The sequence below is a fragment of the Hermetia illucens genome, chromosome 3, assembly GCF_905115235.1.
Source record: "Hermetia illucens chromosome 3, iHerIll2.2.curated.20191125, whole genome shotgun sequence".
Classification (NCBI taxonomy): domain Eukaryota; kingdom Metazoa; phylum Arthropoda; class Insecta; order Diptera; family Stratiomyidae; genus Hermetia; species Hermetia illucens.
The window spans coordinates 168,352,625-168,367,854 of NC_051851.1; the positions used below are offsets into that span (position 1 = coordinate 168,352,625).

The window sequence follows — 15,230 nt, forward strand, 5'->3', positions numbered from 1 at the left end:
CCGGTATCCGGTCTAGGCCTGCCTTAATAAGGAACTCCAGACATCCCGGTTTTGCGCCGAGGTCAACCAATTCGATATCCCTAAAAGCTGTTTGACCTCTTGACCTACGCCATCGCTCCATCTTAGGCAGGGTCTGCCACGTCTTCTTTTTCTACCATAGATATTGCCCTTATAGACTTTCCGGGTGGGATCATCCTAATCCATACGGATTAAGTGACCCGCCCACCGTAACCTATTGAGCCGGATTTTATCCACAACCGGACGGTCATGGTATCGCTCATAGATTTCGTCATTGTGTAGGCTACGGAATCGTCCATCCTCATGTAGGGGGCCAAAAATTCTTCGGACGATTCTTCTCTCGAACGCGGCCAAGAGTTCGCCATTTTTCTTGCTAAGAACCCAAGTTTCCGAGGAATACATGAGGACTGGCAAGATCATAGTCTTGTACAGTAAGAGCTTTGACCCTATGGTGAGACGTTTCGAGCGGAACAGTTTTTATAAACTGAAATAGGCTCTGTTGGCTGACAACAACCGTGCGTGGATTTCATCATCATCGCTGTTATCGGTTGTCATTTTCGACCCTAGATAGGAGAAATTGTCAACGGTCTCAAAGTTGTATTCTCCTATCCTTATTCTTCTTCGTGTTTGTGTTTGACCAGCGCGGTTTGATGTTGTTGGTTGATTCGTCTTCGGTGCTGACGTTGCCACCATATATTTTGTTTTGCCTTCATTGATGTGCAGCCCAAGATCTCGCGCCAATCACCGCCTGCTCGATCTGGATGAAGGCAGTTTGTACATCTCGGGTCGTTCTTCCCATGATGTTGATATCGTCAGCATAGGCCAGTAGTTGGGTGGACTTGAAGAGGATCGTACCTCTTGCATTTACCTCGGCATCACGGATCACTTTCTCGAGGGCCAGGTTAAAGAGGACGCATGATAGCGCATCCCCTTGTCGTAGACCGTTGTTAATGTCGAATGGTCTTGAGAGTGATCCTACTGCTTTTATCTGGCCTCGCACATTGGTCAGGGTCAGCCTAGCCAGTCTTATTAATTTCGTCGGGATACCGAATTCCCTCATGGCCGTGTACAGTTTTACCCTGGCTATGCTATCATAGGCGGCCTTAAAGTCAATGAATAGATGGTGCAACTGTTGTCCATATTCCAACAGCTTTTCCATCGCTTGCCGCAGAGAGAAAATCTGATCTGTTGCTGATTTGCCTGGAGTGAACCCTCTTTGGTATGGGCCAATGATGTTCTGAGCGTATGGGGCTATCCGGCCGTAATACTCCTAACCCGAAACTACCGACGTCGGAGCCCCCTCAAAAGCTAGGACTGACAAGAATATCGGTCACCGGAAACCAGCTAAGAGGCGGAAGACCACTGGAGTTCTACTGGAGAGCTAGTATTCGCCAAGATGAGAAGAACCTCGTTAAATATAAGACGATTGTTGAAGAATATAACCGAAAACGCCTCGCAGACGAGGCCCACCGCTTTCAAACGCAATCAATCTCAAGACGAGGTCAAACAAAATCAGAAGCGGAGCGGAGTGCACAAGTGCTCGGACGCTAAGCCACCTCTGCCAACAGGTGAGTAGCAACAGCCAGCCGACGAGTCACGAACTGCGGAACCTTTCTGCAACATGAGTCACTTACGTGTGGCGCTGACGGATGGCAATTCCACAAGCGGCAAACAAGCGCCGGAGCGCCAGCGTTGAGGCCAGACTGTCGAAGATGGTCATTAAGGATCTCCTGGTTGCCAAAGACGAACGCATGGGATTCATCCACTTTGAGCGACGACTGGTCAGGCGTAAAACTCAAAGTCATCCCCTGCGACGAGGTTCTCAGGAGTCCGGTCGCTCGCATCTGGCCTACGAAGACCCGCTTAGATCTTCCCTGCTCTTTCAAAACCTCAGGATTCCCAAGGACGACTGGGTAGTTAATAAAGAGGAGAAACCCCCGTCGAAGAACCAACTTTGCTTGCACTGTATAAACGGAGGGTGCCTAAGCCACTAGGAAAAGTAGACTACACAGTGCGGTTCGTAGTCAGAAGCGCAAAGGTGAAAGTGTTCTGCCCCGCAAAATCGGACGACGACGTGAATCCAGTCAACGCCGCCAGTGAGTTGATGGAGGATATGAGGATCGACGTTCTGATGGGGACTGGCGAAATCTCCACGCAAGCAGATCACGCTGAGGGTGGCGTAGATAAATCTGCAGCATTCGAAGTGTGCCTCGGCTAATCCGCTTGTCTTTCTTCTGGAAGAAGATATTAACATTGAACTAGAGTGTCTGGGTAGAGATACTTCTCAGATCATAGTTCGATTCTTTTCAGTCTAGTTTTCGCAGGAGAGGTCTCAAAATCTTTCAGAGGCCTCAGGAGGATCGACTGGAGGAAGTTTAGTCAAGTTATCACGAACAAACTTTCCGTTACGCAAATTGGTAAGATTGGCACGACAGACGAACTGGAGTCAAAGGTCTGGGCTCTGAAGAAGGCATTCGATACGGCTTGAAAGTGTCGTGCTCTGCTACAGCAAGAAGACACTGCCACTGTGGTGGAATGAAGATCTGTTCAGCCTCAGGAAGCTGACCAGGGAGATCTTCAATATATGCTGCAGGCATCAATATTGGCAGCCATACAAGGATCGCTTGAGGAAGTACAGGTCGGGCATCAATACTACAAGAGGCGGTCCTGGTTGACCCATTGTCGGCACATTGGAAGCACTGATGAATCTGCGAGGCTCAGTAAGATCCTGTGTTTATTCTCAAAAAGTCGGAAGGGTCCCGTACAAAATCTTCTGGTGAAATGTTGGAGCTACTGGTGCAGGCGCACTTCCCCGCTAGAGAAGAAGACTGGGAGGCAGAGTCTTGCTTGGAGGATATGCCGCCCCAGTCGTGCAAGACGGTGATTACTGAGGATAAAATCAACTGGGCTATAAGCAGCTTTCCTGCATAGGAATCTCCGCACCCTGACAGCACACTACCAGTCATGCTAACGACGCAGCAGGAAAGGTTATTGCCCTGGCTTATGGAGATTTACCGGTGCTGTATGTCTATGGCATGCATACTGCAGTGTTAGAGATGCGCATGAGTGGTTTTCATACCGAAGCGGGCAGGCGCGGCTATCAATCCTCTTTCGTATTGAAGACCCTAGAACACGTCCTGGACATCCACGTAAGGAGTATTACGGAGAGAACGCATTTTTTAGGTCGCGTATGCGTTACGGTAGGCGTACCTCAAACGCAAATCTGCAGAAATCGCTTTCTATGAGGTATTTGGCTCGGTTGAGCGGCCACTGCAGTACAGTCAGTATATTCAAGCTGCCTTTCTAGATACAAAAGGACCAGGTCGTCAGCGTTCGATTTAAGGAAGGGTCTGCCACGTGCTCCTTCTTTACCATGGATATTGGCATTATGGATCATTCTCACTGATGCGGATTAGGTGACCTGCATACCGCAACCTACAAAGGATTTTACCTACAATCAGACAGTCGTGGTATCACCCATAAATTTTGTCGTTATGCGGACGTCCATCCACATGTGGTGAATTTGGAGAATTCTTCTCATGAACACGGTGAAGAGTTCCTTAATTTTCTTGCTATGAACCCAAATCTCCAAGGAACTTTATGTATTCCTTGGAGGTTTGGGATTGGCAACAACTATCTCAAACTTATATTCTCTTATCTACGTACTTCATCAAGATCGCGCTGGTAGCCGAATACTCCATCTGGATGAAGGTAGACTGTACATCTCAGGTGATTTTTCTCTTATTGCCAATATCGTCAGCCAGTAGTTGGACGATCTTGAAGAGAATGGTGCCTAGGTTAAAAAGGATGCTCGATAGTGCATCCCCTTGCCTTATACCGTTGATGATGGTGGGTGTTCTCGAGAGTGCTGCTGCTTTTATCCGACTCACACATTGGTCAAGGTCAACCTAGTCAGCCTTATCAAACATGTGTACAGTTTTACTCTGACTATGCTACAATAGGGGGCCTTGAAGTCCGTGAAAGATTGATGCAACTAATAGTCATATGCCAGCAGTTTTCAATTGTTTGCGGCAAAGATAAGATCTGATTTGTGCTGATTTGCTTGGAGTGAAGTCCCATTGGCAAGGGTGGATTATGTCCTGGGCATTTAGCCTAACAAGATAGCATCTTATGGGTGGGACTCAACAACGCGGTAGCTCTGTGATCGCTGTACTGCGTGATATCCCCCTTTTTATGTATGAGACTGATAATGCCTCGTTGTCAGTTGTTAGGCATTGATTCGCTGTCCAACACCTTCAGCATCAGTTGATGTACTGCTGGATGTAGGTTTTTGCCTCCATATTTAACCAGTTTGGCTGCAATTCCTTAAGCTCCGAGCGGGCAGCGAAATATGGCGTGGCTCATGTTTCTAGTTCCGAGAGTGCCCTGGGCTTTAGGGAAAACTTTCAAAGACTAAAATGACAAATAACATAATCCACATTCTGGAAGTTCAATTGCTCACATTTTGATGGGCTGGATAGTAATAGAAGGGCTGACTTGTTGCTTCTCAGCGAGCAGTACCAAGATAGAAGATTGCCACCATGATGAGAGGCCACAACCGAGGAAATAACCCGTTGTGCGGAGGTACCTTTTTTAGGATTTTTCTTATACCAGACGAACCTATGTCCATTTTTCAGAATAGGCTCGGTCCCTTGGAGGACAGGATTCGAAACACAAAAGGGAGACTTTAAGGTCCGAGTGCTCAAATGGAACATAATCCAACCAGATCCTTGGGACACAACAATTTTGGAGATGGTCACCGGGATGAGTCTTATTGCCCTAAATATTAGTTACATTCCGCTATTCTGACATCCTGATGCGGGAATACTATCCCTAAGTGACTTTTGCGACGGAGTTCCTAGTATCAACGGTGTAACACTGGAGGGTACTGGTAGATTTCATGCGGAGTGATTACCAATTCACTTCCTTCTAAGTAATCAATCAATGGCTCTTTGCAATGTCCTGACGTCCGACGTATACCAATCAGGTGGAACATTGCAGAAGCAGGCGTTGAAAAATTTGCCGAAACTGTCTCAAGAGGGCCGAAACTCTTACAGGACCCGGAAGTGGATAAAAAAACCTCTGACTAAATCGTGTGTGAAGTCAAGAATGAATTTTAACTCCGCAGCTTGTGATACATCGGTGCCCAAAAGAGGACTTCGCCACGGGAACTAACCATACGCTAGTGAACAACTGAAGATACAAAGTTACGAAAGAACTGCCTCAGCATTCGGTGGATTGCACAGTGTGTAAGAGGCCAAGATAGAGTAAACCGCAGATCCATAGAATACGAGAGAGTGCCACGAAATTAAGAGGCGAATAGCGCGCTGCTGGCAGATGCTAGTTAGTGACGCTAACAATTATTGAGGGGGCCTCGGGTATTCGATGGGGATAAAAACTCGTTCTTCATCGATCACCCTGTCCAATAAAACAGTGAAGAAGCAGTGGAACTATCCAAGTACTTTTTCTTGTCTATCATATCTGAGCTGGCGTTGTCGATGAGAAGACGATCCCTGCGCAATGCCTATTTTATCCTTTAGTAGAACTGGAAGAGGCGGTCTTGTCCATAAAGAGCACAATAGCACTAGAGCCGGATGGTATTCGTAACGAAGAGACTTATATCCAAGTATACGCGGGAATGGTGGCCACTGTGTTCAACACTTGTTCGACTGCAGGTATCTTTCCTTTCTGCTTGAAGATAGCAAGAGTCATGCTGATAAGCAGAGCAAGAGTGATTCCAAGGCATCGTCATCATACTGTCACCTTGGTATGATGGATACAGCGGAGAAATTTCTTGGGAAGCTTGTCAAGCCAAAACTGGCTAACCTAATAGGTGCTGCAGAAGATTTCTTACCGAACTAATACGGTTTTAAAGTGACGTTATCCACAATTTATGCGGTTATAGAAGTGATCCAAGCGGTTGAATTCGGGGAAATGGTGCGCCATGCTCCAGGCATCATTTTGTTGATATTGAGGGACTAGTCCTGTCCAACGAAATTTAGGAAGGAAAGCATAGAATGAGAGTCACATCGGGGCGGTTCACAGAACAGTCTTGTGTCTGAGCCTTTGGAACTAACTAAAGTCTGCTAAGACTCGAGATGCCTGATGAATCCCATCTGGTCGGATACGTGGATGGTATTGTGGCACCGGTTGCCACACGCACGATCTAAGAAGTTCAGTGCACACTGAGAACCGCAATGAGGCGAGCCAGAAGTTAGATGATGGAATATGAATTCTCTCTAATTATTGGGGACATTGCAGTGGACTTTCCAATCAAGGAGGCGGTTGCCACTATCCTCTATATTCAAGTCGATGAAATCCCCGTCTTGTCGAAAATGGCGGTGAAATATGCCCATACAGTCGAACATCAAATTTCCTTCTTTGTCTCAACAGAATGAGCAACGCCGTGTATAAGGCTTCATCCTCTTGACTTGTTTCGAGCCTGACACTGACACTGACTAATTGGTTCTCCGAAGCTTCCTTTTTCTATCTATGAAGTTGATTCTTCGCTCGATGAAATTCGCGATAGGTCCCTGCGCAAGCCTATGCCCTTTGAGAGTTCAGCATTGTCCGATATGCAGCATTCTTCCGTTCCGTTGCAAGTTTACATTCATCACCGAATCAGCCGTTCTGACTCCTTTTTGCAACTGGGGCTAAGTACCTTTGTGACCGTACACATGAAAATGTTCGTCAGGTGGTTCTGAGGATAATTTGACGACGCTTCACCCCCATATGTACTGACGTTTATCAAGCCTGCGAGGTAAGGGCAACACATCGTCAATTTGATTGAAAGTGGTCCCGCCTGCAAAGACCCATGTATGGTTGTGGGCTGAAAATGGCGGGGTTTCATCATTCGGAGTTGTTCTAGCAATCGGGCGGTATTATCAGCACTAAATATGAACCACAAATCCAGCTGGTTTGAATGGAGTTATCATCATTTGCTAACCACGGAACGAAACATTCCAGACGGGATCATCAGAGATCTGGAAGCTCAATGTTGGAGCCAGAGGCAATTTTTGGCATCTACTTTCAACTCTACTTTGAAAGGTCAAAATGCAAAGATTCTCCCAGCTGAATGGAGAGTTCTAAACTTCCGCCGGCAGGCCAAAATCCTTGTGAAAGAACCCGAGGGCACTAGAGCGACATGTTCATTGTCCCTTAAGATGTACGAGACCTTAGTTGTCCTTTTAATGCTGCTCGTTAAATTACCAACTGGAAAAAATTGAAAGTTGTGGTCTCGATTATATGCAGTTAATGTAAGGAGCGGGACGAGACGAGCCTGGTCTTTACATGGGGCTATCTGGCCTCTTCAGATATCAGCCGAAGATAGCCTCGGTAAGGTGTTCTTTAGCGAAGGATTTAAGGACTCTATGCCTCTGGAGAATATTCTCAGACTCAGAGAATCTTGCGAACGCTGCGAGCGGGGATACCACTGAATAGGTGGTCTGGCCAACGGACCCAATAAGAGCCTGACCGCTGGGAGCTGCGGTTCTCGATACTAAACCAAATTAAATAGACCAGAAGCGTTTGTATTTTGGGCCCAACTTTAGCAACCCACAAATCAAGTCATCATTTACGACTCAGCGATTTCATGTCAAATTTGGCGAACTAAGTCATATATATTTCTTACTAGTATTCTGTGATAAATTATTTTTATTTCTAAATTACAATGATTTTGAAAAAGCAACTTAAATTCTGTGTTTTATCTCTATGAGATTATCTCTAACTTTATTATTTCGAAAAGCACCCCATCTTCGTGATAGGAATAAAAATTGTATGACGAAATTTTTAAATGGGAATCCTGGGAACGTTGGTTCAGAACGGTATCATACCGTATCAGTGGGGTTGTGTCTGCAAGGAAGTCAGCTATTTTGGGCGACTAAACGCCATATTGGATGAACTGCAGCAACTGTTTTTGTGGACTCCAAGTTTCAAGTTCAGTATGAATAAAAACAAATCATATTTAGGACTTTATTCGTGCTCTGTTGCGGCGTGGTTTTGGTTATCCAGCAAAGAGCCCTCTTCGGAGAAATGTGTGACAAAATCCCCGACTGGAAGTGGTGGGGAGCAGGATAAATTTGCTGAAAATAAAAGTAAACCCAAGGAGACTAGAGACATTGCCGTGAATACAAGCGATGTTTTTACTAATACTGGAAAGAAAGTTGCCTGGGACGACCAAAAAGAACTTGAAAGGGAAGATAAGGAACAATTTTCAACCCCTAACTTAGAAAGGCCAGACCCTTGTGAAACATCAGAAGAACCGATTACTAGTGGCTCTTCCACAGAAAATCGATGTTCTTCCCAATTGGAAACTTCAGAGGAACAGCTTAGTTCACAGACTCCTCCGCCGGAGATGGAAATTTTGCAGGATCCTCTACCAGAATCCGTTCAGGTGTGCCCACGCTGCGGGATGTTTCACACGATAAGGCAACATTATCTGATGTTCCCATGGAGCAATGGTGCGGAGTGAGAAAATCAGTTGGTATTTCGAACCTAAATCTTTTCCGTTTCATGTTACAGTGGGGCACGTGAAAGTGGACGATGTTGTATTACCTACCGTGGACAAACAGCAGTCACACCTGAAACTAGCTGAAGGGAAGTCTTTCGTCGATACAGTAATCAACGAGGCAATGAAGGAACAAGTCATTAGCACAAATATTGACGAGCCTCTCTCTGAAAAGAGAACGACAACCTCTTCCCAAAAGTTTGAGCTATCATCGGGACGAAACTCGGTGCTTCAAACTCCAAACTCCAGGCATCGTTCGGTGTTGAAACAACTAAAGACGAAGAAAGGTAAATCAAGGTAGTTTGGAAGGATGGACTTAGTTTTTAAAAGAATCCTTTGTTTTTTTATTTAGAGACACCTATCGCCACAAAAAGAAGCCCTCGGGTGTCTTTCAACTTGGATAAAAAAACCAGAGGGTAGATGACCTGTAGAATGCTGAGGTTCTCTCTCTCTCTCTCTGAAGACCGTGGAGAGAATTTATTTTAGAGTCATACGTAGCAGTTAGTTTTCACTGAATTAGTGTTATGGTCAAATTTAGCCCCTATGAGGGCAAACATAAAGTTGAAGATAGTACCAAGCTCACTCAATTTTTTTCGGAAAGGATGCTGGCATACATTGAGAAACTGACCAGTATCCCTTTATTGACGGGTAGCATAAACTACGGCGGTTACAAGGGCCCCAAAAGGTACCACCTTATTTTTTGTTTAGGAGATACAGTATTGCTATGGAAAAAGTGCCATCGCACTTGTAACTAGTGGCAGAGTTGAACAAGAGTTTCCCAAGAATAATTGTAATTTATTTTACCATTCCCTGTACCTATTTTTTAATTAGTGTTAAAAATTCTAACTAACAATTATCCAATCCAGTATATTTCCTCCTCCAAGTAACAAATTTAGATGTAAATAAATGTGTTTGAAAGTGAGCTAAATGTGATATTAATGTACCATTTTCAAGAAGCTCTCTCGCCCTAATGGGAAACTGGCAGCGTTGACATGGTGACCCCCAAGCTCAACGGAATACAATCCCAATTCAGACCCCATATCACGTGCACACTCGTGTATCAAATATTAACTACCCCATCTAGAGGAAGACCTAGAACCTGGAACAGCTCTCAAAAAGACTCCAGATAAACGATGGCCTTCAACAGCGGAAACAAAGGAGAGAGAGAGAGAACAATAATCGGCCCACAAGGGGACAGTATTGTTAAAAAAGCCGAACCCCAACCCGAAGAGCAAGAAACCTCGGGGAATGAAGGCAGGAGCCAGTAGACCAAGCAATAGCAATCCGGCGTAGTCAAGAATGTTGACAGGGCATTTCACCCAGTCCATTTCTGAAAAATAGAAACCCTTATCCGGAAGCAGACGTTTAAGGGTTGGAATTCCCAGTCCATAGCCAATGGAACACGCTTGTTTTTTTTTTTTTTTGGGGTAGGGTAGGTGAATGCATTTACGTACACAGTGTTGGACTCCCGATTCGGTACGTCGTCGGACTACCAACTAAACACCTCCCCATCGTCAGAGAGCTAGCCTGGAACCGTTTGTCACATTACTTCGGGCTAGTCCCCGAACTCTCCCGCTTTGCGGAGCCTTCAAATCAGGGAATTCCTTTCACCAACGGGAGGGGAGAGGAGGAAGGGAACTGTCAGTTCAAGGAGCCTCCTGCCATCCGGCTCCTCCACCGGTCGAGTTCTATCTTCTTAGCAACGAGAAGGGTCCGAACGTAATGGGCAACACGGTTCCACCTGTCAGCAGTCCTCAGCATCTCTTCCACAATGTTGTCTGGAGAAAGATCCCCTGTGTTTAAATAGAACTGCTGACGAACCCCATCCCACCTTCCACAAGAAAAAAAAGTGTGGTGGGCATCTTCCACAACTCCATTGCAAAACACATAATCCGGAAAACGCGCCTTTCCAATCTTGTGCAGGTAAGACTGAAAACTTCCATGCCCACTTAAAAATTGGGTAAGGAAATAGTCAGTCTCACCATGCTTCCGATTCAGCCACGCACCTAAGTTGCCGATAAGCCGCGCAGTCCATCTGCCTCCAGTTTCATTTTGCCAAGAGAGCTGCCACTCGTCTAGAGTGTGTTGCCCTTCTTCGCGAGCAACCACCTCCCTTGGCTCATCTCCGTTGCGCTTGTATATGGCCTGACGCTCCCTAGCAAGAGGGCAACGGGGATAACTCCCACGATCACCATCACGGCCGGTTCAGAGACAGTGCGGTACGCAAACGCCACCCGTAAAGCTCCCCGTCTCTGTACTTGCGCGAGGCGTTTACGATATACCTCCTTGTTAAGAGCGCCAGCCCATACCTCTGCGCCGTAGAGCAGGACAGACTGCGTTGAGCTCATCAGGAGACGTCGCCTACTATACGTAGGACCCCCAATGTTTGCCATTAGCCTACTTAATGCCGAAACTCCAGCCGCAGCCTTGCTCGCTGCTGCTTGGATTTGCTCAGAAAAGCTCATCTTTGAGTCAAAAGTCAACCCGAGGTACTTTACCGCTGATTTCGACTCGACTACCGACTCGCCGAACGATATGGGACGCACGGTCCGCTTACCCGTCGCATCAATATGCCGAGTCTGCTTTGCGCCTATTCGACAGTGCGCCCAGCAACAAGCGCTGCGGCATCATCTGCGTAGCCGACCAGGCGCGTCTCTTCTGGCATGTCGAGTTTAAGCAGACTGTCATAGGTAGCGTTCCAGAGGTCCGGCTCTAGGATGGATCCCTGTGCTACCCCCGACGTGACCTCCGTCCACCTTTGACCCTCTAGTGTTTCATAGAGCAGGGAGCGGTTCCTCAGATAGTCCACGTTGCACGTTGAAGGTATTGTCTAGTGTGCCTAGAATGTCTTTCCATCTTACGGAATTGAAGGCGTTTCTGACGTCAAGCGTTACGAGGAGCACCACCCGTCGAGTTCGGCGGCTATGTGCCTCTGCTCGTCGAACGGCGTCCACGACTTGCATGACAGCATCATATCACACGGTCACTCAAGCGAAGACATTCAGAAGTAAGCCAGAGTGCCAATGGAAGGTGTTAACGAGTGGGAAGGTCGGTGCTAGAAGTTATCTACAGGTTCGTCAATATCATGCCTTAGTTTTTAATATAGTATACCGCTGTCGTTGCAGGTTCCTGGTAACATCATAAAAGCTTAAATGCTCTATCGTGCTATCTCACTCTAACACACAGAACCTATTGGGAGAGTATCCCACTTACTACTTACTGCAATTTCCTTCATGATTTTCTGAAAAGCTTAAATCCGCCACCGATCTTAAGCTACATAGTCCTAGGCAACCTACTGGTGGTTTCCACTGCATGACATAATCTGGAATAGAATTGTCGCGCCATCGTTCGGGAAAGCAACCCTGACTAAACGTATCGACTGTTCGACGCCTTTGATATTCTGTCTTTTTTTTCTATGGAAAATGAGATAACCAGTTAAACTGAAAACTTTGGTTTTATTTGTGTTAACCTTCAGTCCGACCATAAATCCAAGGATCAAGAATTTTTGAGGGCTGAAGCAGACGTCATAATCGCAGTCTAGGCGTATGATGAAAGATGCCATGGTTCCTTGAATTACACCAGATCATCTAGGCATGGAAGAATGAAGGACGTCATCAATAGCAATAAAGGGCACCATTGGTGACAAAATAAAACCCTGGTTTTTGCACCATCATATATCCCTCTAATAGTAGGAGTTGCTTTCACTGAAATGCCCTGATCAAGCCTCACAGATACACCATGATTCATGATTTCAGTTCGCAGATCTCATTCCCTAGGTTTACGAATTGGCGAAAGTAGGGACTATGAATAATCAGTAAAAGCTGCTGGTGAAAGTTCCGCAGGCGAAGCGCTTCAGTTAGGAAAAGCATTCCGCATCCCCACGCTATGATGACTTGCCACATTATCCTCAAGAAGTGGAACTTCACTAAATGTTATATGGTTCGGAGCCGCGGTGAAGTTCTCCTCTTACCGATAGGCATTAGCGGAACTTTTAGTTCATTGATCCGATTCAATATTTCTGCAGTCAGCTGGGTCCGGTAATGTCCTCGACACCAAAATATAGCGAGTTTACTGAGTATCTATTATCCAAACAGGAGGGAAGTTTTCCCACTGTTAGATGACAGCCGGATCGCCAAGAAGGTCTGTTCATATCGAGTTTGGGGGATTGACGCATGGTTCCTCTGTGAGGGTATTCAGTTGGGACACTCAAGCAAAGGTGGGCGACCATCAGGTGAAGATCCCTTTCCAGACTATACCCAGTACCTCTTTTGATATGCGCATTCAGAAGCTAGCTCTTAAATTTACTGCTGACAATATGGTGTAACTGTTCCATGATCATTCCAGAGCTCCCATAATGGCAATTGGGGCAGGAGTGCTTTCCGAATCCGTCAGAAGTTTACTTATCGACGTAGTTTCTAGCCTCGTGGACGACGTTGTTTGAAGAAGCGATTTCAAAGCGTCGTCGGAGTGCTATTGATTTCTTTGTTTTACAAGGACTTCTTTGAGGGCCCAAAACGAGAAAACTGGAATTATTCGTCGGTAAGTATTCTGAACGGTCTTCCAGATATGTATGGGCAACGAAATTACGATATTTTTGACATTAACGTGAGCGGAGAGCACATGATGACATGACGTGGTAGTGCTTTTGCCCAATGGTTTCGGGAGTCTCTTGGCAGTTGCGCTGAAAGTCCGGAAAAAACTCTTCTTGCGCAGCGTTGTGAGATAAAGGTAAGCGCGGAGGGCTTCAGGTTTCTGAAGTCACCTGGCTGGGATGTATGACTTGACGAGATGCGCAAAACTATCCGATGGGCCATGCTTCCTCAAGTCAAGAAGATGTTGTCTACGACAAGGCTATTTTCTGCGTTCAGTAAGACTACCAGGGTTTTTGGAAAGTAACCGTAGAGGGATAGGAGTAATTCTCGGTTGTACAGAACCATGTTTCCATTTTCAGCGTACGGAAAGGTCCTAAAAGGCTATGGAGGGGCAACTGTTGATGAAAATATTTTTTTTGATGTTAGACAGACAGTGTGATTTCCGAACTACATAAAACTGGGCAAGAGCTACTTCCTTGAGAAAAGGGCATTCGCCCAAAGTACCAGTTAACGTGTTTTTTTTTGGTGAATCTTGACGTGGTTATCTGCAGCTATTCATTGTAAAGTCATTTATATAGAACCTGATAATAGATGAACTGCTGGGCAGGCTTAGCTCGGTGGCTGAATGCGTCGTCTACGCAGATGACCCCATTCTTGTTAAGGGGAACACAAGACTTGAGTCTGAGCAATTGGGTGCACAGTGCATGGGTTTTGTTAATGCGTGGTCAGACAAAGTGAGGGCTTCATCAGCGTAGTCAAAATGTATTAGGAAAGATACTATGGTTCGTCAAAGTCCACCTTCAGCCAAGGCAGTATGAAGACCGTCACTGGTAATGGTCAGTGACAAAATGCAACCCTGGCGTACGCCGTTTTCGACTTCAAACTTCACTGAGATCTGGTTTTAACAATTAGTATCTCCGGAATGCTCCACTCTAGCTTTCCCGGTGGCCCTTGGTGCGGTTCAGGATGATTTTAGCTAACACCTTTGCAATAGTGGGAAGGGCACAAATAACATTCCAGTCATTGCCCTCAAGAGGTACACTTCTTCAGAATATTGAAACCATCTCCACCTCCAATCACTGGGAAAGATCTCATTCCCGGAGTTTAAGAATGAGTAGAAGTAGCAACTTTGGAAAGTCTATAGGAGCTGCCAGGAAAAGTTTTTTAGGAAACCGTAAATTCGTACGGCTCTACACTGTCTAAGTGTGTCAAACACAAAGATTAGTTCATATCTGTTTCCGCATGCTACGGTGGCTTGCCACGTCATCAACAAGAGGTGCAATTTCACCGTAGGAATTTGATCCAAAATCGTGAAGAGGTGGTACTTCCTCTTCTCCCCGCTCTCAGCCATCAATGGACCTTTCAGCTTCTTACTTTTATTTACCCACCTCCATGTTTGTGCAGCAACCGGGCCATAACAGTGCACACCATTTAGAGATATCGAATTGGTGGACCTCGGCGCAAAACCGGGATGTCTGGAGTTCCATATTAAGGCAGGCCTAGACCGGTTACCGGTTATTGCGCCGTTAATGATGATGAATAGTTTTTTGTACTCTATGGTTTTTGCGGTCTCCTGGCGGTTGTGCTGAAAAAGTAGAAAAAGCTTCTCCTTTTCAGAGTTACGAGATCGACGAAAGCACAGCGAGGTTCAGGCTTCGGAAATCGCCTGGCTGGGATGGTATGACTACCTCAAGTCAATTGCTTAGATGAGAGGGTTATTTACTGCACTCAGGGGAAAGCAGGGTTATTAGGATTCTGGACAAAACCCTGATAGGATAGCAGTGATTATCGGTCAAACAGAGCCATATATCTTTCTTTAGGACTCGACAAAGACCCTCAGCGTTCGGCAGGGCAGGCAGCCTAGATTCTAGAAATGCAGGAATTTCTAAGCTAAGTTACTTGGAATGGGGGAAATCGTGGAAATTGAACCATCTGAAAGGCTGGCTGAAATCTAAGAAAATTGAAAAATTCCACGACCCTCCGGGGCGAAAAAATGGCCAAAAATGCAAAGTCTTTTGATTGTCGTGGGCGATACTTCCGTCAACAGGAAACCAGCCCAGATTTCGAAAATGGGAAAATTTTTACGCTACGATGCCGGTAATGTGTGTAAAATG

The 15,230-nt window shown here is 45.9% G+C and overlaps 1 protein-coding gene across 1 annotated transcript; it reads left to right on the plus strand.

The window, feature by feature from the left end:
• The first annotated feature begins 7,607 nt into the window (after positions 1–7,607).
• LOC119651691 lies at positions 7,608–9,422 on the plus strand. Its single transcript, XM_038055399.1, has 3 exons — positions 7,608–8,477; positions 8,539–8,811; positions 8,877–9,422. Exons 1-3 carry the CDS (start codon positions 7,811–7,813, stop codon positions 8,942–8,944), a joined length of 1,008 nt encoding a protein of 335 aa, XP_037911327.1. The 5' UTR covers positions 7,608–7,810; the 3' UTR covers positions 8,945–9,422.
• Positions 9,423–15,230: the final 5,808 nt, after the last annotated feature.

Coding starts and splice junctions, on each gene's coding strand:
- LOC119651691 (XM_038055399.1), top strand. CDS start 7,811: ATGGGAATCCTGGGAACGTTGGTTCAGAACGGTATCATACCGTATCAG. Junction 8,478..8,538: donor GATGTTCCCATGGAGCAATG/GTGCGGAGTGAG, acceptor TTCATGTTACAG/TGGGGCACGTGAAAGTGGAC. Junction 8,812..8,876: donor ACAACTAAAGACGAAGAAAG/GTAAATCAAGGT, acceptor TTTTTTATTTAG/AGACACCTATCGCCACAAAA.